This window comes from Aquarana catesbeiana, linkage group LG01, assembly GCF_042186555.1.
Source record: "Aquarana catesbeiana isolate 2022-GZ linkage group LG01, ASM4218655v1, whole genome shotgun sequence".
Lineage (NCBI taxonomy): Eukaryota > Metazoa > Chordata > Amphibia > Anura > Ranidae > Aquarana > Aquarana catesbeiana.
Genome location: NC_133324.1, coordinates 74,829,385 through 74,856,083, shown reverse-complemented (window position 1 = coordinate 74,856,083; position 26,699 = coordinate 74,829,385). Strand labels below are relative to the sequence as shown.

Below are 26,699 nucleotides of genomic sequence, written 5' to 3'. Positions count from 1 at the left end.
ATATAACCAGCAGCAAGTGTAAGGATTTGAGTGTCTTTGGCAAGGGCCAAATTATAATGTCTAGACAACTGTGTCCAAACAATTCCAAAACTGCAGCTCTTGTCTAATGTCTCTGGTCTGCAGTGGTCAGGACCAACCAAAACTGCAAGGAAGGAAAACCGGCAAACCAGCGACAGGGTCATGGGCGGCCAAGGCTCACTGATATACGTGGGCCACGAAGGGTGGCCCATGTAGTCTAATCCAATAAAAGAGCTAATGTAGCTCAAATTGCTGAAAAAGTTAATGCTGGTTCTGATAGAAAGGTGTCAGAACACACAGTGCATTGCAGTTTGTTGTGTATGGGGCTGTGTAGCTGTAGACCGGTCAGGGTGCCCATGCTGATCCGTGTCCAAAGCAAAAAGCACCTTGATATGGGTGCGTAAGCATCAGAACTGGACCATAGAACAAAGGAAGAAGGTGGCCTAAGAATGGTTTGAGGAATAAAACAATGAGTTTGAGGTGTTGACTTGGCCTCCAACTTTCCCAGATCTCAATTCAACCTAGCACCTGTGGGATGTGCTGGAAAAACAAGTCTGACCCATTGAGGCCTCACCTCACAGCTTACAAGACTTAAAGGATCTGCTACTGACAGCTTGGTGCTAGAAATCACAGCATACCTTCAGAGGTCTAGTGAAGTCCATGCTTCGATGGGTGATGGTTTGAGTATTACTAAAAGTGGAACCATTAAAAAAAAGGAATAGCCATCCTTCCACCAAGATCCTGGGGAATGTAAAGTATATCTTGCTGAAAAGCGGATCCTGCACTGTATACAGCATCATCTTTACAGATTTGGGCTACAAAGCATTTCTTGGGATCTCGCTGGCAGAATGATAATGTCATTCTCTGCACTACTAAATCAGAGGAAAGGTAAGTATATTCTCTAACCTTTTTCCACTACAAAAGTGTTTTGTAATGGAATGTCAGAAAGGAAAGAGGGACACACTAGAAAAGCATACCTTATTTTAAGAGCAAAGAAGCTGGAAGTCCCATTCAACCCCTGGTCTGTGTCCTTTTTATGGACTGGTATTCATATTGTTCAGCTCTGATTCAACAGGGCATTTGTTCAAGATTCCCTGCTGATCCGGACAGACATGGCCGGTGTGAAAGAGCCCTACATCTTGTATCAGTATCTCCAAGATCTCATTTAGAAAATTCAGTATACACTTACCAGTGGAAAGTCTGTGATGTTTGCTGTACAGTCAATGATGTTGGAGGGTTTGCTGACGATTCGAGTGTAAATGATCATGACATTGGAGAACTCAGCAGCAAATCCGAGTTTGATTTTCACACCGCAGTCAAATTCAATGCAGATACTTTCTGGGAGTTCTGGAGGGGTATCACATGACAAAAATTACAATCTGAGTCACCTGATATTTAATTTTATGCCACTCTTAGCAATTACTACTAAGGATCTGCTAAAGGAAAATATATAAAATGCTGTTTTAGTTCACTTATGTATTCCATCACAATCCATCATATATTTTTTTTAACACAGCTATTGTAATTGCCTGAAATCTATGTTTTTACTGAGTTCACACATATCAGCTAGAAGGAAAAATCAAGCTTGCATTAGGGGTGCTCTTCGGTAATCTGATGGGTGGGGGGCAGAGGTAAGTAGGCATTCTTGCAGGAAGGTGATACTCGGGGGTTTTTTTCATGCATGGGAATGCAATTTCGGCACTGAATGTATGTAATGAAATGGGGTGATGGGGTGTATTAAGACTGGCTGCTGGGGGATCTATTGTTGCTGGAGGAAATCTATTTTTGCAGGGGGGTCTATTATTGTTGCTGGGGGAGCTATTGTTGCTGGTAGGGGATCTATTGTTGCTGGGGTATGTCTTATGTTGCTAGGGGGTCAGTTGTTGCTAGGAACGATCTACTGTTGAAGGAGGGGTCTATTGTTTCTAGCTCCTGGAGGGTCAATTGATGCTGACTGCCTGGAGATTTGTTGTTGCTACTGGGGGGGTCTATTGTTGCAGATTGTTGCAAGCAGTCCATTGTCTATTGTTGCTGGCTGCAAGGGATCTATTTTACTGCTTTTCTTGTTATCACTGACACATTCCACACAAATTACTTAGCACTAAAAATGTTACATGTTTCTGTACTCTCTAAAAGCGATGGTACTGAGAGGTGGGTTGGGGTTGGAACCAAGGAATGGTGCTCGGAGGTGGGTAGGGGCAGAGACAAAGGATGACTCTGAAGGAAAGCGTTCCTGCACCTATTTTCCGAGAAAAAAAGCCCTGGTGATACTTCAGGGTGGAAGTCACCAATGCAGACATGTTCCACAGCTGTCTAAAGAACAGGCTGGTGGGGAAGCAGTTATCCCTCCTATTTAAAATATTTAGAGCAGCCATTCTCAACCAGAGTTCAATGGAACACTAGGGTTCCTCCAGAGGTTGGTAGGGGCTCCTTGAGCTGTTGTTGTTTGATCTTCCTGTTGATAGAGCCTGCATTTTCACAAAGCCACTTGAAAGAGCCAGCAGCATTACACCAATAATCTTTGTAGCTGTATTGAAGGGTGGCATTCTCACTACCACTGTAAGAGGGGCATTATTCACACTAGATGACGTCAGTGACAGACGAAACGTACGTTGGGAGGGTGACGCTCTGACGTCATCGCAACTCATTAGCGATTGCTCCTTTTACTACTGTTATTTTGTAAGTGTTTTACTACTTTTAAATAAATCTCCTTATTGGATTTACACTATGGCTGCCCTTCTTCCATCCTTATGTTTCTAACGCGGGTTGTTGGTTGGTTGGAGCCACGCTACACGGAGGGAGATTGCAGATTGCACACCGGGTTCCAGCATACAGGCTGATCATCGGTAGTGGCATCCAGAGGATTCTCTCCACGGTTTAGCAGCCCCATCCGGATGCTGTCCTGAGATGTGCTTATCTGTGCTTCCCATCTGGTAAGCGCATATGTTTGGTGGTGGAGGTTCACTAGGGTGTTCTTGCCTTCCATTTCTCACTGGAATCTCACGGAGAACTGCCAGGGGACTCCTCTTGTTTTCTTTACACTAATGAACTTGTCTTTTTTTTGCATCACTTATTTGATATCATTGATTTATTATATAGGTGTTTATTACATATATTGTTCTTTTCACAATTTATCATATAGCGCAGTTTTTTTTTGTTTTATATTATTTTTCATTATTCACACTAGTCACCAATGATAGCTGTATTTTTCCCACTGATCCCAATAGACTGGCTCTATCAGGAGTTCCCCTAGACCTAAAATTAATTTCAAGGGTTCCTTGGGGGTAAAAAGGTTGAGAAAGGCTGCTTTAGAGACTGTCTACTTCAATGATGCACATAATATGAACTCTTTCTAAGATTAAATGGACAGTGCACAGCACAAGTGCAGACCCAGCTCAGAACATTTCAACAAGCGGCTCTGTAGCCTCCTCAGTGATATTTCACTTGATTAGTGTACCTGCTACCTTTTGAGGACAGACAACAAAAATATAGATGCTAGCAGACTGGAGGGTACAGGTTAAGTATTAGAGTTAGAGCTGGCAAGGATAAGCTTTAAGATATTTCTAATTCCATTATAGAGTAGGAAAGAGTTGCCTAATCTTGTTCTATCTTGAACAAGAGTAGATACAACAGAAAGCCAGAGAAAACATCTCTAAAGTAAGGAAAATACTCTTAGGTGACACCACAGCAAATGTCCCCACTAAAAATATCCCTCTATTCCTGTTTCGGTGGCAAATTAAAATTTTGGATTTTCCCACACTTTTAGTCCCTGTGCCAATACTCACCTGGATAAATGGAGAGGGGGTGATCTCCCCAAAAAGGACAGACAGCAATAAAAATACGACAGGGTTGCTAGCCTACTCTATACAAGCCAAGAAAAATGTTTTAGGTTTAGAGACACTTTAAGAAAGAGGTTAAGTGATGGGATGGCCTTAAGTGACTTTAAAAGTTGGTTGCCAGCCGCCTCTAAAATTCCAAATTCCTTTTTCTTCCTCTTGTTGCTGTGATCCGCCTTCTTGTTAGAAGGTGGCTTTATTCATTCTTCATGGTCTTCAAAGACCTAGAGGTGGAGAGTATCTGACATCTGATGCACCATTGGTTATCGGTGGATGATTTAACCCTGGGAGGGTTGATGTTTATTTGCTGAGCATGAGAATGCAAGGCATCTTCATCTGGTGAGTGCATTTCTTAGAGGGAGTGGCATTACCAAGTGCACGCGGTGTGGTGGAAGATTTTGAAGGCTATAAACTACATGTGCCATTATGGCTTATTTATGGACTGTTTAATCACTATGATTTAAAATATATAATTTCATTTCATTTGTTATTCACACATATCACAAGGTGGTTTTTGCGTAAGTTTGAGACACTAGTGCTACTTTTTACTGCAATACACAGGGTAAATAATTTGTTCACATTTACCGGTAATTCATTTAAGTGGCAGCTTTTTATTTATTGCATTATCTTTGGCACAGTGGTGGTACTCCAAATGTAGGTGTTCGTATCCTGTGGACCATATTTTTTTTATAGTGCCCCATTATTGGTGTCATTGGGAGGAATGGTGCCCCATTGTTGGTGTCATAGGAGTGAATGGTGCCCCATTGTTGGTGTCAGTGGGAGGAATAGTGCCCCAAGGGTCAGATAAAAGCAAGCAAAGGGCCACAGTTTGGAGACCACTGGTGTAGGGCATACTTCAATTTAATTTTCCCCTATAAAAGGCAGGGTTTTTTTTTTATTGTACCAAGAGCCCCATGCCAAAAACTAAATCAAATGTGCCAAAAACTATAAATGCATGCCCACAAAAGTCCTTAACTTATTTTTGCATATACGATTCCTAATTTAATGTGTACGTGTTCCATGGGAAGGAGGTTGGGTGGTTTGTACACAAACAACCTCTGTATTTGTTGTGCAAGTCTTTTTGGCCTCCAGCAGGAATACCTGGACTCCACTAAATAACACAAAGGTGTGGAATCCCAGGATAACAATCATCAATTGACAAATAGGTCGGGAAGTGAACTGCTTTTTTAAAGCTGGAAATGCCTTTGAACTCTATGACAACATACCATTTGCTTTTTCCCACTGCAGGTTTCGTGCCAAAGACTCAGGTGAGCAGGCCTTCTGCTGTATTGGATCCGTTAATGCCCTCCTGGCCGATAAGCTGCTGCAGATTTCAAGAGCTTGCACTCCTTTGGTGAGCGAGCAATGTCCCATGTCTGAAGGCAAAGCAAAAAAAAATAAAATAACACATTTCTCTAAAATCACAGTTTTAGAAGTTGCATATTTGCAAAGAACTTGCAGCAGAACGAAATATATTGCTGCCTAAAAGGTCAGTCCATCTAAAAGTGATGTTCCAGTTATAGCTAGAGTCTGGTGGAATGGGACTTTCCCTAACTCCTTTTTCTCTTGAGGACTCATGGTGAAATATACCAGTCGTAGTTGTTGACTGTTTTGAAGAGGCTGCATTTCTAGAACGTTGGCACGAGCCACCATATAGGTGAGTATAATACATATTTTTTTAGCTGCATTTTTTTAGACCCTGACAGGGTTGCCTTAAAGAGGAGCTCCAGGCTCTCCCAGAAAAATTAAAAGTCAGCAGCTACAAATACTATGTTAGGACACTCACCTGTCCAGGGATCCAGCGATGTCCTCACCCGAGCTGATTCTTCAATCGGCTTTGAGTGCAGGCACCAGCATCTCTAGTAAGGGAAACAGGAAGTGAAGCCTTTCAGCTTCCGAGTCGGTTTCCTACTGCACATGCGCCTTGTGAATGGTCCCTGTAGTCTTCTGAGACCTGTGATGTGTCCCAGAACACTGCAGGGGAAGGGGGGGTAAACTTCCAGCTCTGGTGCCTACTTCCCCCCCAAAACGTGTTAAATGTGGCAGTAGGGGGGGGGGGGATGCAAACAAGCGGAACTTACCCTTTTGGGTGAAGTTCCACTTTAACTGAGGTAGAGAACGTAATGTCACTGACCCAGTCATGCTGTCTGGCAGGCTGCCTAAATCAAAAGACCACCTTCACAGAGTTAGAAATCTTTTGGCAGCTCCGATATATATGTATTTCAACTTTGTTTTCACTGTTTGGCTTGAGTTTGGCTTTAAGTGCTACTGTGGCTGATCTATAAATAGGAGATAATAATAATGCAGACAGCACTCTATTGCCATTATTGCAACAATAAAATCTTGACCTACCTTCTGCAACCTGATCCAGAAGGACTGTGATTTTCTTATCTTCCAATAAACGCTTTTTCAAAAACTTCATGAAAATGCCATTTGCAAGATTGGAATGCTGGATTTCAAATGCCTCGGCCCCTTGGCACCTGCAGGAAATTGGCATAGGCCATATGAAAGGTCAACAGAAAGAAGGCAGGGGAAACAGTACAATTGCTAATAACCTTCTCTAGCTTGCACACTGGACTTTAGAAATAGATGTTCAGTAGTCAGTTTATCACTTCTTCTACGAGTGCTTCCCGTGGGCCCAATTAGGAAAATCTTGGTAGATTCATGCTGAAGAGGGCATAGAACAGAGCCCCATGGGGGCATGAGGGAGTTCAGGAAGACATTCCCCAAAGAATCAAATTACTGTTAACTTGCCATGATAAAAAAGCTTGAGAACAGATTTCTCATTATTTTACATTATTCACATCTAAACTGAAAGCATAAAATAACACCAGTATCATTTCAGGAAGGATTTCAACCCTTTCTGTGCAAAAAAAAACAAAACTTAAAGTGTATGTACAGTAAACCCCGACAATGAACTTCCTTTATTTGTTCCCTTTTGGTCTGTTAAATATGCTATTCAAGTTGTTTTTTTTTTATATCTGTACAAAAAGTGAAAATAATAAATCTATTTCTTGAAGTCCATTGAGGGACACAGGATTTGCAGAAGCAGATTTTAAATAGACCACCCACTCATCAAATATATAAAAGTATAAACTTTAATATTAAAGTTTATACTTTTATATATATTTGCTGAGTGGGTGGTCTATTTAAAGTCCCATTTGAGGGGGTTACCACTTGTCTGCTTCTATCTATGGGGATGAGACCACCTTACTCTATGTGGCATGACGGGAGCCTCTTACCTTTCAGGATTTGCAGAAAATCCTAGACATTTGGGTTACATGCAGCTGTCTACAGGAGATGGGCACTGGCAAACAGGAAACAACATTGAAGGCCATTGCCCATATAATATACATTATATTGTCAAAAGTATTGTGGTGCCTGCCTTTACACTCACAGTAACTTTGATGGCATCCCAGTCTTAGTCCGTAGGGTTCAGTATTGAGTTGGCCCACCCTTTGCAGCTACAACAGCTTCAACTGAATGTTTGATCATTCTTCTAGAAGCGCATTTATGAGGTCAGGTAATGATGTGGACGAGAAGGCCTGGCTTGCAGTCTCCACTCTAATTTATCCCAAAGGTATTCCATCAGGTTGAGGTCAGGACTCTGTGCAGGCCAGTCAAGTTCCTCCACCCCAAACTCGCTCATCCATGTCTTTATGGACCTTGCTTTGTGCACTGGAAGGGGCCATCCCCAAACTGTTCCCAAAAAGTTGGGAGCATGAAATTGTCCAAAAAGTTTTCGTACGCTGACGCCTTAAGAGTTACCTACACTAGAACTAAGGGGCCAAGACCAACCCCTGAAAAACAACCCCACACCATAATCCCCCCTCCACCAAATGATTTGGAGCAGTGCACAAAGCAAGGTCCATAAAGACATGGATGAGTGAGTTTAGGGTGGAGGAACTTAACTGGCCTGCACAGAGTCCTGACCTCAACCCGATAGAACACCTTTGGGATGAATTAGAGCGGAGACTGCGAGAAAGGCCTTCTCGTCCAACCTCAGTGCCTGACCTCACAAATGCGCTTCTGAAAGAATGGTCAAACATTCCCATAGACACAAACTAAACCTTGTGGACAGCCATCCCAGAAGAGTTGAAGCTATTATAGATGCAAAGGGTAGGCCAACTCAATATTGAACCCAACGGAGTAAGACAGGGATGCCATTAAAGTTCATGTGCGAGAAAAGGCAGGTGTCACAATACTTTTGACAATTAGTGTATGTCTAGGGTATGCACTAAAATTGTATTTTCTTTATCATCCATTGGGGGGGGGGGGGGGGGGGATTCATAGATAATCTTAGATATTTGGGATGTCCAAAAGCAGTCCAATTGAGCGATGGGCAACAGAGATCAAATGGATGTAGAAAACATACAAGAAGATTATCTAAAGAAATCAATGCCTGAACAAGGCTAGATGAAAAGATATGGAGCAAATATGAAATATGAAAACGGGGAAAGGCACCAAGAGAAAGTCTGTTCCGTGAACAAGGTAGTGCCAACCTCGAGAGTGAGGAGGTTTGGACATGCCACTTTTAAGAGATGACTTCCCTCAATGGGCAAGTGAATAATGTGTTGTTTAAACACATATTCCATGCGCAAGAGTCTTGTTTTGTGTTAGAGTAGAACCTTTTATGTGATCCATTGAGACACGGTTTTACAAATTAAAGTCATTACCAACAGAGGATGAAGGCTTGTTTCAGTTAATTCAAAATGTAAAATGGGGATCCAACTAGCTGTCAATGAAGTCCCCAAAGGTAAAGCCTCCTTCCATCAACCAGTGTGATAAAATGTCCATTAAAGTGAAGATCTGGAGAATCCGCAAAAGGCAGTGACCATTCATCAAGGAATTCCCTATCATTAATGCTTTATCCCACTGTGAGGAGCATGGAATGTTCCCATACTTCAAAGAGGAAGTGTTCCACAACAGAGGATATAGAAAATGTCATTGTGTTAACATGAGCTGAAGAAGACCCTTTACCTGGTACAGCAGGTGGAACCCTTAGATGCATAGCAAGGTGTACTGCAACAAACAGATTGGAAACCATAGGCGTGCGCAGGGGGTGCCTGGGCACTCCCTAATCACCCAGTGCGGCGCAGATTCCCCCTGGTGATATTTCACCAAAGCCCCCAACAGGGCTCCTAAAAAATTGTAAAAAATAATAAATTAATAAAGGAAGTAAAAATAAAAAACTACTGACACCATCCACTGCCCTACTGACAAGTCCACTGCTCTACTGACAAGTCCACTGCTCTACTGACACCATCCACTGCTCTACTAACACTGTCCATGTTTTAATACATTTGGGGTGCACACCCTAATGCAATAGGCTGCGCACACCTATGTTGGAAACAACAGTGTGCCTATCAACGTTATCAGGAACATGGTCAAATAACAGTCTTTACAGAAGTAGTCTGTAAAGATGCTGAATCTGATCTAGAGATAATGATAAGGTCCTCAGACATTCTGAGAGACAAGTGTGCAATAGTATCAGAACTAGGTGCTAACACCGATGGTGCTGAGGAATAAATCGAATAACCACGAGCAGATTGTTCCATATATCACTAACACAAAGAGACTGGCACAAAGGCCAAAGTGGATATAAGAGACCTGGTAGACACAGTGTAGGTCTCAGGCACAGGAAGCAAGGAGGCCACTGATGAGGATGATCCAAGAAAATAGGGAACCCAGGGTTTAGAACAGACATCAGTTTCCTCTAACAATACATGTGAATTGCTTCCACTAGTAGGGGAGTATGTAGCGAATTCAAGGCCTAGCCCACTCACAAATCCAGACTGTAGGTGCTGGTGAGGTTTGTAGATGTCTAGCAGTAACCAAGTCACTGATGGCAGGCAGTGCTGCAGGGCCGAGACGTAGATTACCCATATTATGCTAGAAGCAACAGGAAGAGACGAAGAGCTTTGAAGACAAAGGACAGGAAAGGAACAAGAAGTGCATGTGTGCAACACTGTCCCTATCGGATGAGGTCAGTACTAAGTTTCTTTGGGCTAAACAATTACTTCAGTAAAAAGGGCATTCATTTTTATGAAAAAAATGGCACCTAGCGGTAAAAATTGTGACGCAGTTTTGCTACTTTTGCTACAACAACCGACCTTAAACAGTAAATGTAATAAGAGACTGGGTCACACCAACAGACTGTCGCAGCTCTAAAACTGGAAATACAGTGAGCAAACAACTGAGAAGTGACAAAAGTCACAGTCATGTGAAAGAGATACACATCAAGATATGTTAACCACAAACAGACTTACTCACAGGGAGAGAGTCTACAGGGACTGGGTGACACCAAGGGTCGTGTCACAGTGTTGAAACTGGAAAGTAATCTGCGGCTAGCTGACAGTACATGAAGGTCTGGAAAGCACCAAGATATAGAGCCCGGCGTGAAAAAGTCACCTAAGAGGCTCATATCACATCGATCAGAAGCTCACACATGAGGAAGGTATACAGAGATGGGATAGTGTCACTACTCAAGAGAATGTGTTGAAAGTCCCACAATGCAGGACCCATCACTAGAAAGCCACATTTGAGATAAAATTAGTAAATCCAGGGGCTTACTTAAATTGGGAGACATCAGATAAACTGGATAAACCAGAGGCTATACCACTGCTACAAAACAGGAGGGCACTCTGTGGCTAACTGACACAATACACGCAGTCTGGAAAATGCCAAGAGCCAAGTGCCCAATGTTCACATTCCAGTGAGTCCATGGGCCTACTCACGGATTGAGTCTTCAGAGACTAGCTCACACCAGAAGCTGTGCCACTAATATGGACCTGGAGAGTGCTCTGCGGCTAACTAATGCTGGCCATACACTATACGAAAAATCGTTCTAACCCATTTCGAAAAAAAACAAACATTTGGCCGTGAGAGCAAACGATAGTGCCATCATGTAATGACCGATAAATCGTTCAATGGACATAAATGAATCAATTTTTTGTTTGTTTTTTCACATATACCTAGTGCAAACAGCTTGGACAAGAAACACATTAACGTTTCAATTTATCGTTCGTTCTGCAGAAAATTTCCAAACTTGTATGACACAGTACAAAAAGGTCTGAAAGGGACCAAAAGCAGAGCCCAGCGCCCGAAAGGTCACGTTCTAGGCTAGCCACACAATCTTTGGTCCAACAGGGTCGGGGTATGGCCTCCAAGGCATCATCAAAGATAAGTGATTCAGAAGGTGGCTGTATCAGGACTAGCTCAAGCAGCATTTTCAAAGCCTTATGCTGCGTACACACGAGCGGACTTTACGGCAGACTTTGCCCGGCGGACTGGATTTCGTCAGACAATTCGATCGTGTGTGGGCTCCAGCGGACTTTGTTTTCTCAAAAGTTGGACGGACTTAGATTTGAAACATGTTTTAAATCAATCTGTCGAAATCGAGTCCGGTCGAAAAGTCCGCTCGTCTGTATGCTAGTTCGACGGACAAAAAGCCACGCTAGGACAGCTATTGGCTACTGGCTATGAACTTCCTTGTTTTAGTCCGGTCGTACGTCATCACGTACGAATTCGACGGACTTTGGTAGATTGTGTTTAGGCAAGTCCGTTCATTCAGAAAGTCCGTCGTAAAGTCTGTCGAAAAGTCCACCGAGCAAAGTCTGCCGCAAAGTCCGCTTGTGTGTACGTGGCATTACTCTGGGAGATTTAAAAATAATTCCTTGCAGTAGGGTTGTGCTCTCACTGCTAGGTTTAATTGCTCATTTAGGTCTAGGGAACTTGAAAAGAGGATTTACTTACCTGATACTCCTTCACATTGCTAGACCATTCCCTGTATCATCTTCCTCCCATACTCCAGTGGTCTAAGGTCCTGAGATCATCAAGACTAATGTTGGGTGGGAAAGTCCACCACCAGAGTGTGGGGGAGCTCCATCTACTGGGGAGCCAAGGATAAGGTAGGTTAAAGTGTTTCACCAGTCCCCTAGACTTCACAAGCGGTTAATCCTTGCAGTTTGGGCACAGTTCAATCGCAAGGGATCATTTTCAAATTTTCTGGAGTAGGGCTTTAAAAAGGAAGTATGACCAAAGCTTTTTTGGCCATACTTCTCCTCTGGGTCACGGAAGTGCACTTACTTGTATTCTCCTGCGACCCAGAATCAGCCGAAAGAGGACTATTACCTGCTGTTGGCTGATGTCACAGAGCCACTCCAGGCTTCGGTATCCACCCAGATTCCTGATCAGCGAGCGGCTGAGAGTCGGAGCCAGCTGCTCCCACCCCCTCTCCAGCCTAGCGCTCCAGTGAGTACTGGAGGGGAAAAGCAGAGAGTGGTGACTGACACTGCTCTTTGCTCAGAGTGAATTGAGAACTGAGTGATCAGGGGTCATGTGATTGCTCAGTTCTCCGGCTTAGAGCTGGTGGGGGACAGCTGCAGCTGTATGTTTATTTTTGTAATCCCATACTTCTCCTTTAAGTGTCTTGATTGAAGAGAAAAAAAATGCAGAGAACCAACTATGTTAATAGATAAAAAAACTAAATCAGTGAAAAAAATAGTAAAATAATTATAAAAAAATTCCTGAGCAGAGCTATGGAAAAAGCATCCGACCTCCTAGGAAACTAGTAAAAAACTGAAGCACAGCAGTTAGCACCAGGGTCATACAGGGGCTGGCTTTCAATGTTTTATTCCCTTTGCCAGTGTCCACATTCTGTAGACAGCTGCATATAACCAAATGTCTAAGATTATCTACAGATACAAATCTCCCAATAGACAATAAAAAAGAATACCAGTTGATCCAGCCAGAAATCAAGTGAGCTCCTAATTACTGTAGTGAACTGACAACACAGTGCCTATGCTGTACTGATGTCTTTTTAGCCCTGCCCAGTTCACCTCTGTGAACTACAGAACACCTCCCCTCTACGTTATGGAGAAGAGGAGAGGGAGAGGAGTCCTGCAGTCCTAGCAGACTTCCTGTCCTAGGGTGACAACACTTCTCCTCCATAGACACAGTAAAGTGAGTGAGCGCTGTCACCCTGGGACAGGAAATGTGTTATTGGCAGGATCAGCAGATGAAAATAGGAGAATAGAAGCTTAAAAAAAGTAAAACAAAAGCAGCTCCCACATTTAAGGACTGGTTAGCTGCAATGTATTTTTGCTCTTGCGCAATTTGTTTCTTGAGACTTGCCAGCCACAGTTCTGCCTTAAATCCTTCAAAAATAACAGTGGAAACTTTCAAAAAGTTTGAAATGTTAAACTGAGAAATGTTGAAAATATTAGGTAAAAGCAGGAAGTCTTATTTCCTGCATTCTGAAGAAACAGCAAGTGTTTCTCTTTTTGCTGTGTTAGATTTTTTCACAGAGAGTCCTGACAAATTCCTGGGACTCACAGTCAAAGTAACCGTCATTTCTTAGTATGACTTCTAGGATTCATGGTCAGCCTGCAGTACTGGAGCCAGTACACCTACAACCATTGTGACTCAAGAGTTGTCAGTAAAAAGCCGGGTATAGGAGGATGAATCTAACTAGTTTTATGATTATTCCCAACAACAATGCTTATTAGAGTATACAGTATATACCCTAAAGCGGTCGCACTGATATTAACCACTTCAATACTTGGCACCTTTACCCCCTTCCTGCCCAGGCCAATTTTCAGCGACGTTGCACTTTGAATGACAATTACGCGGTCATGCAACACTGTACCCATATGACATTTTTATCATTTGTTTGAGACAGATAGAGCTTCCTTTTGGTGGTATTTAACCATCACTAGATTTTGTATTGTTTGCTAAACAAACAAAAAAAGATTTTCTGTTTCTGTTATAAAATGTTGCAAATAAGTAATTTCTCTTCTTCACTGATGTGCGCTGATGAGGCGGCAATAGGCGGCACTAATGGGCACAGATAGACAGCACTGATGGGCACATATAAGCTGCACTGATGGGCACTGACAAAGCTACACTGATAGGCACTGATGGAGCTGCACTGATAAAAAGTTTCTGTTATAAAATGTTGCAAATAAGTAATTTTTTTTCTTCACTGATGGGCACTAATGAGGCTGCACTGATGGGCACTAATGAGGCTGCACTGATGGGCACTAATGAGGCTGCACTGATGGGCACTGATGAGACGGCACTGATGAGGTGGCCCTAATTGGCACAGGTAGGCAGCACTGATGGGCATAGATAGGCAGCACTGACGGGCACTGATAAGCTGCACTGATGGGCACTGACAAAGCTACACTGATAGGCACTGATGAGGCTGCACTGATGGGCACTGATGTGGTGGTCCTGATGGGCACTGATGAGGTAGCACTGATGAGGCGGCAGTAGGCGGCACTAATGCTCTGTAGCTGTGTTTTGGCTATAGTGTGTAATGAGGTGGTTAAAGTAGAACGAAAGAAAAAAGGGAGGTTAACTTTTTTTTTTAGTTGTTATCATCTGTATCTTATTGGGAGATTTTTCTTCACTTCCTGTCCCATAGTTAATATAGGAAGTTCGTTTTGCGGTGCATTTTGAGTTTTTAAACCCATGTTTCTGATGTGTTTTTGCATGCGGTTTGCATGCGTGTTGCTTTTTTTTGGTTTTCTTTCTCTTTAACAAACTGTGAATAGCTGGTTGTTAAGGAGTGGGCCGGGAAGCCAGCTGCCGTGTCCTTAACAACTGATGAGTCATCAGCTGTCAGCGGGGGTTCCCCACTGACAGCCGAATGTAAAAAAAAAAAAAAAGAATTGCCGGAAAAAAAAAAAAATTAGTAAAAAACAGCGTGTGGTTCCCCCCCCCCCCCCCCCATCCACACCAGGCCCTTTGGGTCTGGTATGGATTTAAAGGTAAAGTGTAATAGTGGCTAAAGAGACAACACGAGTTCTTGACAAGTCTTCATCGCCATGCGATCTTACCTATCAAAACCAGGTACCCGCTCCCCCCCTCAAAAAGTGCCAAATGTGAGCTTCCCCTTTTGGGTTGATCTCCGCTTTAAGAACTATCAGAGGGCGGAGCAGGCAGACAGCGGGAGCCTTTTTTTTCATTTTTTCCAGTCGGCGGTGGCGGCGGGTGTTGTGATTGAGGATGGATTTACATCGGCAGACATTGTTCATTATATTTTAATAAAGGACTTGTCGAAAACTTGTGTTGTGTCTTTACTCACTTTTTACACTTTTTTTGTGAATAGATAGGCCTTACTCATTTACATGGGGGGGAAGCGTGATCTGGGGGCAAAGGGGGCTTCCAGATCCTGATAAGCCCCCTGCCCACAGATCCCCACAACCAGCGGGCCAGGGTTCAGGAAGGGGGGGCTTTCGCTCGTTCCCTTCCTTTCCTGACCTGCCAGGCTGCGTGCTCAGATAAGGGTCTGGTATGGATTTTGGGGGGGACCCCATGCCGTTTTTTTTTTTTACTCCCGGCAATTCTTGTTTTTACATTCAGCTGTTAGAGGGGAACCCCACTGACAGCTGATGACTCATTGGTTGTTAAGGATGCAGCAGCCAGCTTCCCGACCTGCTCCTTAACAACCAGCTATACATAGTTTGTTATGGAGAAAAAACGCATCAAAAACACAACACTTGCGTTATGGTATGGGTCCGTTGAAGTCTATTCCATGCAAAATGCAATCTGCTGCAGGAAACTTGTACCATAGAAAACCATATTAAATGGACTGTAGTGTGTTTATGCAACCTGCAAAATGCACTAAAAACCGCATAGGCGTGAACCTAGTGTAAGGGCATAATTTTTCCTCTTTTGCCTTAAAGCATATTTAAAAACGAAGAAAGGCAATTTATATTTTTTAATCCACCGTCATCTTTTGGTACATATTTTATGTTTAGGAAGGGCACTTATGATGTGAGGCTCACATACACATCCAATATTTCCAGATGGCCGTACAAAATCTAGATTTGCTGATTATTCGGCTCTATGGTCACCCACAACTGAATGATCATATCTTTATCTGTCAGCAAAGGTCAGTGGATATGAGCAAAACTTACGTGGCATAGCCAAAGACAATGTTAGCCGTCACCCTCAGGTTGTCAGGAATTAGGATAGTGTTGTCATACTGGTTCCTGTAAGAAGATATGTTTTGGCATGAGAGACAGACAGATACAGTTTGTAACAAAAAACAAAAAAAACCCCCACAAAACTGACCTCTCTTTATGTCTGTTATAAACAACTTGTAATGAGAGAAACACAGGCTGCCTTTTTCTCACAACTCCTTCTGGAAATGCAAGTCTTGGCTCGCAGTCTCACCACTAATTCATCTCAAAGGTGTTCTATCGGGTTGAGGTCAGGACTCTGTGCAGGCCAGTCAAGTTCCTCCACCCCAAACGTTCTCATCCATGTCTTTATGGACCTTGCTTTGTGCACTGGTGTGCAGTCATGTTGGAACAGGAAGGGACCATCCCCAAACTGTTCCCACAAAGTTGGGAGAATGAAGTTGTTCAAAATGTCTTGGTATGCTGACGCCTTAATGCCCTGTACACACGATAGGATTCTCCGATGGAAAATGTGTGATAAGACCTTGTTGTCAGAAATTCTGACCGTGTGTAGGCTCCATCACACATTTTCCATAGGAATTTCCGACACACAAAGTTTGAGAGCTTGCTATAAAATTTTCAGACAACAAAATCCGTTGTCGGAATTTCCGATCGTGTGTACACAAATCCGACGGACAAAGTGCCACGTAGCTATTGGCTACTGCCCGTTTATAGTCCCGACGTACGTGTTTTACGTCACCGCATTCAGAACGATCGGATTTTCCGACAACTTTGTGTGACCGTGTGTATGCAAGACAAGTTTGAGCCAACATCCGTCGGAAAAAATCCTAGGATTTTGTTGTCGGAATGTCCGACCGTGTGTACAGGGCATAAGAGTTCCCTTCACTGGAACTAAGGGGCCAAACCCAACCACTGAAAAACAACCCCACACCATAATCCCCCCTCCACCAAATGGTTTGGACCAGTGCACAAAGCAAGGTCCATAAAGACATGGATAAGTAAGTTTGGGGTGGAGGAACTTGACTGACCTACACAGAGTCCTGACCTCAATTCAATAGAACACCTTCGGGGGTGAATTAGAGCGGAGACTGCGAGACAGGCCTTCTCATCCAACATCAGTGCCTGACCTCACAAATGTGCTTTTGGAAGAATGGTCAACCATTTCCATAGACACACTCCTAAACCTTGTGGACAGCCTTCCCAGAAGAGTTGAAGCTGTTATAGCTGCAAAGGGTGGGCCAACTCAATATTGAACCCTACGGACTAAGACTGGGATGCCATTAACAACTTGCAACTTATACCCCTTTCCTTACCAGGCCAATTTCCAGCTTACATCGCTCTTACAATTTAAATGACAATTGCACGGTCATGCAACACTGTACCCAAATTAAATTGTTATTTTTTTTCACACAAATAGACCTTTTTTTGGTGGCATTTAATCACCGTTGGGTTTTTTTATTTTTTGCTAAACAAACAAAAAAGGACTGAAAATTTTGAAAAAGAAAACGTTTTTCATATTTTGTTATAAAATTTTGCAAACAGGTAATTTTTCTCCTTCACTGATGGGCACAGATGTGGTGGCCCTGATGGGCAATCATGAGGTGGCAGTAGGCGGCACTAATGGGCACAGATAGGCAGCACTGATAGGAACAGATAGGCTACACAGATAGGCACTGATGGGGCTGCACTGATAATCAGGACACTGATGATCAGTGCCCTGATTATCAGTGTAAACTGCGTACTGATAGCCGTGCCAGGTATCAGCACTCTTTCCCTCACACAGGTACAGTGCGTGAGGAAGGGAATGCCTATAACCAACAAGTGTATTTACATGTTATCAGCTGTGATTGGACGCTGATCACATGGTAAAAGGCCGCTCCGATTGGTCCTTTACCGTAAACTGTGATCAGTTGTGTCCTAAGGATAAAATATAATATTTTGCAAACAGGTAATTTTTCTCCTTCCCTGATCGGTACTGATAGGCTGCACTGATGGTCACTGATAGGTGGCACTGATCAGAAGGCACTGATGGGCACTGATAGGTGGTACTGATAGGTGGCACTGGTGGGCACTGATGAGGCGGCACTGGTGGGCACTGATGAAGCTGCACTGATGGGCACTGATAGGTGGCCCTTATAGGCACTGATGGGCACTGATATGCACTGATAGGTGGAACTGATAGGCGGCAGTAGTGAACACTAATCAGAAGGCACTGATTATGAAGCACTGATGGGCACTGATTGGCAGCACTGATGGGCACTGATAGGTGATACTGATAGGTGGCACTGGTGGGCACTGATGAGGCGGCACTGGTGGACTCTGATCAGAAGGCACTGATGAAGCTGCACTGATGAGCACTGATAGGTGGCCCTTATAGGCACTGATAGGTGGCACTGATGGGCACTGATATGCACTGATAGGTGGCACTGATAGGCGGGAGTAGTGAGCACTGATCAGAAGGCACTGATGATGAAGCACTGATGGGCACTGATTGGCAGCACTGATGGGCACTGATAGGTGGCACTAATATGTGGCACTTGTGGGCACTGATGAGGCGGCACTGGTGGGCACTGGTCAGAAGGCACTGATGAAGCTGCACTGATGGACATTGATAGTTGGCACTTATGGGCACTGATATGCACTGATAGGTGGCACTGATAGGCGGCAATAGTGGGGACTGATCAGAAGGAACTGATGATGAAGCACTGATGGGCACTGATTGGCAGCACTGATGGGCACTGATAGGTGGCGCTAGTGGGCAATGATTAGCAGTACTGATGGGCACTGATAGATGGCACTGGTGGGCTTGGATTTGCATCATTGGAGGGCACTGATTAGCAGAACTGGTGGGCACTTAGGAGACCGATGTCCCTCTAACAGAAGCCGGCTACTGGCTTTATTATTTTCTTCATGCTGACAGCGTAAAAAAAAAAAAAGGCGGTAACCGGCTTCTGTTTACTTCCGTGATCAGCTGTCAGCTGTGATTGGCCCTCTACCCTGCTCTGTGAGCAGTCGAGTCCCAAGAACTCGGCGATCACAAGGCGCGCTGTGCGCATGGGCGGCGTGAGAACGGGAGGACGTACATGGACGCCCCCCCCCCCCCCCCGGCATTTGAGGTCCGCGCTGTAGCAGTCTTTCGGCTATAGCGCTGATGTTAAGTGGTAAAAGTTCATGTGCGTGTAAAGGCAGGTGTCCCAATACTTTTGGTTATATAGTGTGTATATATTAAAAAAAATTCTCCTACCAAAACAGTTTGGAAAGAGTAAACAACTCCCCCCCCCCCCCCCCCCCCCAACTCCATAATATGAGGGAGGTGTTCTGTAGTTCAGCAGGAGAGAACTGGGTAAGGCTGATAACACTGCTTGGGATTTCAGTGCAAGAATATTAGAGTTGTCAGCTGTCAGGTGCCACGTATTTTTTTATATTTGCATCAATTTTAGAAGGAGGAAACACAATAGGTATGTATAGCAAAGGTGTATTGAAGATATACACTTTAAATATCCAAATTCAAATCATAATGCCATTCTAAAGATTTTACATATTTAACCTCTTGCTGCCCATATAACACATATGTGCAATGACAAAGAGGGTGGGCTTTAACGCCCCTTTCACAGCAGCACATGTACACCATGGATGCTCAATGTGCTGAAAATGTGCTCACTAGTTGCTCCCAGTACAGTGACTGAGCTGGAGCTGGTGGAATGGGCTGCCGATCATGTGACCTCTGTGACAGCAAATCATAGTGGTCATGTGATTAGGCATCCCATCCATCCCCCATCCCCGGGCATAAAGACTCATTTAATGCCGGGCTGGGCAGAAAGGAGTTAAAAATAGGTGTCACTCTTTTTTTTTTTAGACATTGAGATTTCTAATGATCCTTTGCCCTGGGGCAGACGGCTGCTTCTTACCTCTTCCGGCACATATCGAGGAGGAATACATTGAGCCCAGTCTCTTTTTCTTGCATTCGCTTTAGTATGTCTCGCACACACAAACAGTTGGAGGACTTGTATGGTTTTGGAGCATCAATCGGTACCATGAAACTGTTTCCAAAATTTTCGTACCCGTGGCCCGCGTAGTACAACAATCCTGGAAGACAAAGGACATTACTTTCACATACATCTGCATAATCTGCATAGACACTAATAAGCAATGGAAAACCCTAGATTTGATGGAATGAAGTCCATCATTTGCTCTGAAGGATGAATATTCCATACTCATACTCCACCATATTAGTGAACCACAACAAAGTAATCCAATGGAAATTTTTACAATTTCCCTATGTTAAGGTTACCAGATGTTCAAAATGAAATCTGGGGACATCCTATTTGACTACGCCAACAAAACCACATCTTTATTTGTAGTCACACACCCCAAAACAATGCCCCCATTTGATAAACTGAAAAAATAGTGATAGAGGGTTCAGGGCTAGGAATTAGGTAACGCACAGAGTTCAGAGGTCAGGATAAAGCAACGCACAGAGTTTGGGGGTCAGGATTAAGTAAAGAATTAAGTTTAGGGGTCAGAATTACAGTAGATAATGCGCAATGTTCAGGGGTCAGGATTAAGTAAAGTATAGAGTTTAAGGATCAGGATAAGGTAAAGCACAGAGTTTAGGTGTCAAGATTAAGTAAAGCATAGAGTTTGGGGATCAGAATTAAGTAAGGCACAGAGTTCAGGAGGTCAGGACTAAGTAAAGGTTTAAGTTTAGGGGTCAGGATTAAGTAACTCACAGAGTTCAGGGGTCAGGATTAAGTAAAGTATAGAGTTCAGGGGGTCAGGATTAGATAACGCACACAGTTCAGGGGGTCAGGTTTAAGTAAAGCATAGAGTTTAGGGGTCAGGATTAAGTATAGAGTTCAGGGGGTCAGGATTGGATAACGCACAAAATTCAGGGGTCAGGATTAGATAACGCACAAAATTCAGGGGTCAGGATTGGATAACGCACAAAATTCAGGGGTCAGGATTAGATAACGCACAAAATTCAGAGTCAGGATTAGATAATGCACAGAGTTCAGGGGGGCAGGATTAGGTAACGCACAGAGTTTAGGGGCTCAGGATTAAGTAAAGCATAGAGTTTAGGGGTCGGGGTTAAATGAAGCATAGAGTTTAGGTGTCAGGATTAAGTAAAGTATAGGGTTTAGGGGTCAAGATTAAGTATAGAGTTCAGGGGGTCAGGATTAGATAACGTACATAGTTCAGGGGGTCAGAATTAAAGTAAAGTATAAAGTTCAGGGGTCAAGATTAAGTATAGAGTTCAGGGGTCAGGATTAGATAATGCACAGAGTTTAGGGGTCAGGATTAAGTATAGAGTTCAGGGGGTCAGATTTAGATAACGCACAAAATTCAGGGGTCAGGATTAGATAACACACAGAGTTCAGAGGGTCAGGATTCGATAACGCAGAGAGTTCAGGGGGTCAGGATTACATAAAGCACAGAGTTTAGGGGTAAGGATTAAATAAAGCATAGAGTTTAGGGGCCAGGATTAAAGTAACGCACAGAGTCCAGGGAGTCAGGATTAAGTAAAGCATAGAGTTTAGGGATCAGGATTACAGTAGATAACTCGCAATGTTCAGGGGTCAGGATTAAGTAAAGTATAGAGTTTAGGGGTCAGGATAAGGGAAAGCATAGAGTTTAGGTGTCAGGATTAAGTAAAGTATAGAGTTTAGGGATCAGGATTAGGTAAGGCACAGATTTGGGGGGGGGTCTAGATTAAGTATAGAGTTCAGGGGGTCAGGATTAGATAACACGCAAAATTCGGGGGTCAGGATTAGATAACATGCAAAATTCGGGGGTCAGGATTAGATAACACACAGAGTTCAGGGGGTCAGGATTAAGTAAAGCATAGAGTTTAGGGGTCAGGATTAAGTAAAGCATAGAGTTTAGGGGTCAGGATTAAGTAAAGCATAGAGTTTAGGGGTCAGGATTAAGTAAAGCATAGAGTTTAGGGGTCAGGATTAAGTAAAGCACAGAGTTTAGGGGTCAAGATTAGATAATGCACAGAGTTCAGGGGTCAGGAATAAGTAACATTTATAGTTCAGAAGTCATGAGTAACAATTCAGGGATCAGGCCAGCTGTTGTTACTAACAATTTGGAACATTGTCCCCAGGAGCCGATGGGTAGTTTATGGTTTGCAGTGCGCAGGCTCCAACTCTGCAAGTGTGAGTTAGACATGGCACAGCTGGAACAGTCTGCACCTGCATGGTAGCAGAACTCACCGTGCATGCACAGAATGCCGTGGCGGCACCACCTTTGAGTTGCTGTAGCCTCCACACCACAAACTCAAGACTCCGGGGACAAACCAGGGACAGACGTTTTTTCCGGAGACAGCCCCTTTGCCATGGGGACTATCCCTGGGAAATGAGGATGAATGGCAACCTTACACTAGATGCAGAATGTGCTGCAGCCCCCCTATGTAAAGAGAGAGCTCAAGCTCTGGTCAACCTGGGAGGTTCATGGGAGATCTTGCTTTTAATGTTGCAAATAGTTTTAGGTGAGAATTACCACCCCTTGTAAAAAATTATTGGCCCAATAAAAAAGCAATATACTTCCTTAGGCCTCATTTACACTGGCACTGTCAATCTTGCATTTATATGTGTCAAGAGGACATTTCTAAATGCATATTAATGCAAATAATGATTTTTCATTGTTGCCTTGCACATTGAGCACTTAGATTTAGGGGATCATCCCTAAGCCCTGCTCTGGGTGAAACATGTTATGGTGAAGCATGGCTTTGGGTGGAAGCGAGTAGTGCGCCGTGGCTTGTTATTTGGATGGTGGATTACAGTGGAGCAAGAGTGGACTCCAGGGCCTTGGCACCCATCTGATTGCAGGGAATTGAGGAGGATACGGGCTGGTCTGTGAGCAGTGAAAGGGGTTGGGTTCATCTAACAATGGCTCTCATTCAGTGCATTTAGAGCTCCTAGCTCTGGAGTGACAAATGCAATACACCTGTGATTTGCATGTCACATGTACTGTACATCTTGAAAAGGAAAGTTCTTGGTTAGGCTATGGTCCAGTCCAGTCCCAGATTGGGGCAACGTCTTATAACCAAAGACAATTTCAAGCAAGTTGTGTGCAGGTCTCCTTAACTCCTGACTATTTGCATAGATGGTAAATAAAGCCTTCACTAAGCTGGTGCCTGATTACAGACTGTCAAAGCAAACTAAAAACAGACAGCGGAACTCTTTTGTAAAAGAGGGAAGCAGAGATCTTATCAGTCTATAATATCTTGAAAAACAAAACCACAGGAAGTAAGGGTGGGTACAATTTCATAACCAAGCACGATAACCTAAAATTATCACGGAGCGCACTACTGAGAAATTGAGAATACAGAAAGATGCATGTAAGTGAGATATATACAAAGGCACGTGGCTGTATTTACCATATGGTGCCGTTGAACCTCTTATTGTGTACGGAGAGAACTATGGGGCAAACTCAATCCACTAGCCCTTTGATGGTGCAAAGTGTACCATAGTGCTATATTGATGGGTGGGCATGGTGAAAATTTGGTGTTCCTAATGAACTTGGTTTATTGGGACACATTCTTAAATATCTACTTCTTTTGAGGTTCTTGTCATTGGGTAAAAAATGTCTAAAACACTGCGCTTACTCTATATAATAGCAGCTCACACAACAAATAAGGAAATTTGTAAATAGTGCAGGAGAAAATAGTGCAGCGCTAATTAATTTCGAATTGTACAAAGGTATAAAACAAAAAATCATTCATAACAACATATGTCCGGAAGAAATATTGAAGAAATTCTCTAGTACACATCTAATAAATATAGAAAAATCTGGAGAGCAATAAAAGTCCCATAGATTGTAGTATTATACACCAAGTGGATAGCAGATTGGAGGGAGTGTCTCAGAAATGTTGAATCCCCCGTGTGGAAGCAATGCAGGCTTACTGGAACTGTTGGACTCATAGAAACGTACGTCCCCTGAGTCAGTAATGCTTGTATTGCCAACAGACAATGGAGTTGGGGTCTCCCAGCAAACCTATGTAGGATCTAGATGTTGTTTCTAGGACTCTAGGCCAAACTCTTCCATATATAACTCAATCTCGTGGTAGCCCATAGAAGGTAAAAGAAAAGGGCCGCATAGTGTAATAAGGTTTTAAAAAAGATTTATTTTAAAGGTAAAACACCTAAATTCTCTGTGTTAAAAAAGCGCTTGTAGTAAAATTGTGGCAGGCAGTGGAGTCTCCCGATGCGTTTCGTCTACTCCACTTGGTGTATAATACTACCATCTATGGGACTTTTATTGCTCTCCAGATTTTTCTATATTTATTAGATGTGTACTAGAGAATTTCTTCAATATTTCTTCCGGACATATGTTGTTATGAATGATTTTTTGTTTTATACCTTTGTACAATTCGAAATTTTGTATCTTAATTAGCGCTGCACTATTTTCTCCTTCTTGTCATTGGGTCCCAAGACCTCTCGGAGACGCTAAGGAGGTCAGGGCTGGAAGACTCCCCTCTGCCAGATGCTGTGATTGCAGGTCTGATCAGGGAGCAGGTAGCTATATTATGTCCAGTAGGTCTCACAGACTGCAAGTCCTGCACTGATGGATGTCTAAATAGGGAAGTCTCTCCACTCGGCCCAACATATCTTATTAGCACTGGCCTAGGGAGTGAATGCTCCCTGCCTGCCTCTCCTGGCCTTCCTTGGGGTGTCATTGCTGTTCTTCTTATGAATATGGAAACTGAGGCTGCTGCTGGCTTCAGTTCTTTATAAATCACTGACCTGGAACAAGCATGCAGCCAGTAATTTCAAAATAGAAAAATAACTTCTTCTTTACATATAGTGCATTGATAAAGTATTCATACCCCTTGAAATTTTCCACATTTTGTCATGTTACAACCAAAACCGTAAATGTATTTTATTGGGATTTTATGTGATAGACAAACACAAAGTGGCACATAATTGTGAAGTGGAAGGAAAATGATAAATGGTTCTCCAAGTTTTTTACAATTAAATATGTGAAAAGTGTGGCGTGCATTTGTATTCAGCCCTTCTGTGTCAATACTTTGTAGAACCACCTTTCGCTGCAATTACAGCTGCAAGTCTTTTTGGGGATATCTCAACCAACTTTGCACATCTAGAGAGTGAAGTTTTTGCCCATTCTTCTTTGCAAAATAGCTCAAGCTCAGTCAGATTGGATGGAGAGCCTCTGTAAACAACAATTTTCAAGTCTTGCCACAGATTCTCAATTGGATTTAGGTCTGGACTTTGACTGGGCCATTCTAACACAGGAATACGCTTTGATCGAAACCATTCCATTGTAGCTCTGGCTGTATGTTTAGGGTTGTTGTCCTGCTGGAAGGTGAAGCCATTGGCCATTGAGTCAGTATCACAGTGAGCAAGTAGCATTTTCAGAAGAAACGCTCAGCAATGCTAAAGCTGGGAATACCCAAACAAGAAGGATGGAGGCGGATCCCCCCCCCCCCCCCCGCTGGGATATTGTATTCTGACAGCTGAAAGAGCCTGTCAGACTGCGCAGATCAAGAAAAGTTTTCCAACACGTCCCTTCAACAAAAGTCGATCAAGTGATCAACTTCTGTTGAGTGGGGATGGCTGCACACTGACCGAAATTCAGACAGTCCCTGCTGGCCAAATTTTGATGAGTGTATAGCCAGCTTTAATGGGGTAAAGGTTCACTTCAATGTGGCCTATCAGTAACTTTACGAATCAGCATGAGTAAATTCCAGACAAACACTCAACCTTTTATATCAACTCTTTTTATCCCTAGTGAAGTGCCTTTACCTAAGCTAAGATGATGTCGATCAGTGTATGGCCAGCTTCATCCTCCATATTGTTCTCAGTTGCATATTGAGATTTTTCTTGGTATCTAAACAGTGTCCATTTTTTTCAGCACGTTACCATTAGCCTGTCCTCATTATTAAATCTGTCATGTATGAATTACCCGCATAACTGGTGAAAGTCATTCTATGACTGGAGTAGGGCACTCTATGAGTGTTAGGTAAGCTACACATCAAACAAATTTGGGTTAGAAAGCATTTTTAAAGGATGTCCTAAGTTTGGAATAACAGATATGCATAGAAATGTCATATCTCCCAGCTAGTAGTGGCTATAAATGCTGGGAATTTTCATGACACTCATTAGAACTGAAGAAGTGGCTTGGACAAGCTACAAAAAGGTATTCAACACTACAGAACAAGTCTATTTGAATGCGAATGACTAGAAAAACTCAAAACCATGGATATCTGAGAGGAATATACCCATTCATGAGGGAATAGTGATTGCAGGATTTGTGGTATAGTCAATCGGTGGTCCAGTAGACAGAATATTTTAGATGTTATGTCAGTTCCAGTTCATGCATGCATTCAAAATGAGTGGGCTCCCTTTAAACCCATTTGAACTTTGAGTTTAAGTCAAAAATGAAAAAAATCCACCCTTGCATTGGGGCCCCTCTGCACTGCATTGGTTGAGTGCTCATTGTGTCTAGGGGAAGAGGATTAGGCAGAAAATACCTTATTCTCTGCTACAGCAGGGTCTCCCAGTGCTGTGGCCGGTCCCCTGCAACTCCCCTGTAGGCTACAACTGGCTTGGTTGCAGTTTAGTTTAAATACCGTAAATACACCTGGTACCCATTTGGGGGCCCATGGGTGCCTTAAATATTCACCGTGCCATGTTCTGTTGCAATATGTTAAAAGAGGACTAGGAAAATAATGGACTTTTTAGGCACATATGTAAAAAATTAACAATTTATATTGATCTGCATTAAAACACTTGTATATAGTATAAAGCCCCGTACACATGAGGAGATTATCGGACCAATGATCGTCCGTTTTTTTTTGTTGCCTGATAATCTCAGATCGAATCTGATGAGTTTACTAAAGTCACGAAAATTCCCGTACGACAGAAAAAAAATTCAGAAGTGATGTCAT

The 26,699-nt window shown here is 43.1% G+C and overlaps 1 protein-coding gene across 2 annotated transcripts in view; it reads right to left on the bottom strand.

Annotated features, from left to right (window-relative positions):
- MALT1 (MALT1 paracaspase) overlaps nucleotides 1-26,699 on the bottom strand; it is a 163,579-nt gene that overhangs the window by 6,747 nt on the left and 130,133 nt on the right. For both annotated transcript variants that reach the window (XM_073620551.1, XM_073620554.1), the window contains 5 exons: nucleotides 19,696-19,873; nucleotides 15,782-15,856; nucleotides 6,207-6,334; nucleotides 5,081-5,230; nucleotides 1,208-1,365 (listed from right to left, as the gene is read on the bottom strand). In XM_073620551.1, coding sequence (XP_073476652.1) covers nucleotides 1,208-1,365; nucleotides 5,081-5,230; nucleotides 6,207-6,334; nucleotides 15,782-15,856; nucleotides 19,696-19,873 — 689 coding nt within the window. The remainder of the gene's footprint in view (nucleotides 1-1,207; nucleotides 1,366-5,080; nucleotides 5,231-6,206; nucleotides 6,335-15,781; nucleotides 15,857-19,695; nucleotides 19,874-26,699) is intronic.